General features: G+C 39.9%; 1 protein-coding gene across 1 annotated transcript; it reads right to left on the reverse strand.

Annotated features, from left to right (window-relative positions):
- Positions 1-639: 639 nt before the first annotated feature.
- On the reverse strand, positions 640-1017 carry LOC124569457. Its single transcript, XM_047131068.1, has one exon. The coding sequence runs from the start codon at positions 1015-1017 to the stop codon at positions 640-642; it is 378 nt and encodes a 125-aa protein (XP_046987024.1).
- Between the last annotated feature and the right edge of the window lie 1583 nt (positions 1018-2600).

Below are 2600 nucleotides of genomic sequence, written 5' to 3' on the forward strand. Positions count from 1 at the left end.
AAAATACCCTAAAGGACAGTATATGGAAAGATACAGGGAAGGAGTTCTATAAAAACAGTGATCATTATTTTTATATCTACCCACTTTATTTGCCGTTTACTCGCATTTACATAAGTATGTATAAGCATGATATATAATTCAATAATTTTCGTAAATATCGAAATATATAGATATCTTTATATATGTTTAGTTGTAGCTAGTATTCAAATTAACTAGAAAAGTTCAGCGAATGTCAATTACGGTTATTTGTACCATTATCTTAGCATGATACTCTGCCCAGTGTACTGTTTAAACTTATCTCTCGTCTCAAATCCGACATTGTTTGAAAAACCTCCGTTATGTGCCAATTCAAACAGACTTGTTGACTGAGTCGGTGTTTCAATCGATAGAAGGGAGTTGGTTGACCTTCAAGACAAGCATCCCGCGGAATATTATGTAGGCAACAAGCTGTTATAATCAGGTCATCAACTGATTCTGGTAAAACTGCAGCTGTTGTATAAAACACTCTAAATATTTGAGACGACGACCCAAAGACGTATTCTGCTACTCGAAGAGCATGACACAAACGATATTTAAAAATTTCTTCATCCCGATCTAGTCGTGCAACTCTTCGAGGGTATGGCTTCATCAGTTAATTACTCAGTGCAAATGCTTCATCACCTGGTATGAAGTGCTCCATAAAATATCACTGTTTGGAAGGCATTTAGATACAGGGAAATTAAAGTTGTTCTTGGCAATCTTTTTCCCCATCTCGAATTTTTGAAAAATACGGCTGTCACGTTCTTTGCCATTAGAGTCCATATCTACAACAATGAATTTGTAATTGACGTACACTATTGCAAGGAGAACGATGGAAAAGTAATTTTTGTAATTGAAAAAAAAAAGACATCTGCTGTTTTTTGGTTCTTTTATGAGCACATGTTTGCCATCCATACTATCCATACAGTTTGGTGTATTCCATTTCCGCCAGAAATCTTGTTCAACGTGCTTAAAAGTATTTTCATTTGGCGAGGGCATAGCTATTATCATACGTTTTTTTTCTCAGTACATTCAAAACTTTCCTAACGATCCAAGAGATGTAGCGGTCAGATATGCGATAAGCGTAGTACAAAGATTTATAATGTCCCGTGATCTTCGTTGTGACTGTTTCAATGAAGTATTTGGCCCTTCGTTGAAAAAATATTTGCTTGAGATGAACCTGCCATTCCATGTCTTGCCTGTTACAGACAACATTCCTTCCTATTTTCCAGGTTTACAAGACCACATCCTTGAAGAACTTCTGTTCATGAAGATCAAGTTTCTGCCTCCCAACACCAGTCCGTCACTCCAGCCTATGGGCCAGCAGATTAATTCTAACTTTAAGAAGCTCTACACTAAGGCACTCTTCGAGTATTGCCTTGAGCTGACCGAAGCTACCAGTCTCACTCCCAGAAAGTTTTGGGAACAGCGCTTCAACATCGTTGCCTGCGTGAAGATGATCGAAAAGGCATGGGAAGGGGCTACCGAGAGAACTCTCACTTCTGCTTCGAAGAAGCTTTGGTCGGAGTGCGTCGTCGAATGTGACTCTGACGCATTTGAGTCAGTACATGTGGAGCCTGTAGTAAACGAGATCGTGTCTTTGGCCAAGAGCATTGGATAACAATGATATTGATGAGCATGTGGAAGACCACAGTCAAGAAATGACCACCGAAGAGCTAGTGGAGTTGCAGTTGTGTTTTGTACCAGGAAGTTGTGGAGAGAGGTTCTTCAGGGGAGATGAAGGAGGTAACAGCAAAGCAGCAATCTTCTGGCACAATAAGAGAAATGCTGAAAGCATAGGCATAGGTAGCATCATACATTGCAAAACATCACCCTAATAAGACAGTGTATACGAACGCTAGAAATTTAGCTGCCGGTAATGCTGTGTCTCATTTTCGCCAGGTGTTGAAAGGTCAGCAGAAACAAATGACTATAGATAGTTTCCTAGTAAAAAAGAATTAGTTATGGATCTTGAATAATAAAATACATAAAACTGTATGTATATTTTTTTTAATAAATGGCATAAGATAAACATTTTAGTACTTTCTGTGTGGAACGCATTATCGCATTGTACACTAACCTGTATGGGATGAATTGTTTCGCTTAACGAGTGTTTCGCACTACGACCAAGATTCTGGAATGAATTGTGCTCACTACACGAGGTTCCACTGTATTATGTTTTCATAATTTCCTTGGGAGTGATCACATTCGCATAGATACGAACACATACATCAGGTAAGGAGGCATACTTCACTCGCTCACCGGGCGTACAAATTACTTGCGTCGAGAAGAGATCCTTACCATACGATACACGTAATGCCACTGATGGCGTGCTTTGTCATCAAACGTTTGCGGTTCCCACTCGAAGGCCACTTTCTTTCGGCTGCTAATAGAGTAGTTGTGCAGAATCAACTGTCATTAAATATCCCTTACCTTACACCTCGCTGTTGCAAACGGACGTTACACCACGACACACGCACAAATCCTACGACGGAGGTTGAAACACGACTGGCTCGTTTGGCAATCCAATACCGTGACCACTTAACCACGACGGCGTTACTAATTTTGGCTGCTCCATGTTG

Source organism: Schistocerca americana, unplaced genomic scaffold (genome assembly GCF_021461395.2).
Source record: "Schistocerca americana isolate TAMUIC-IGC-003095 unplaced genomic scaffold, iqSchAmer2.1 HiC_scaffold_15, whole genome shotgun sequence".
Taxonomy (NCBI): Eukaryota; Metazoa; Arthropoda; class Insecta; order Orthoptera; family Acrididae; genus Schistocerca; species Schistocerca americana.

Coding starts and splice junctions, on each gene's coding strand:
- LOC124569457 (XM_047131068.1), bottom strand. CDS start 1,017: ATGCCCTCGCCAAATGAAAATACTTTTAAGCACGTTGAACAAGATTTC.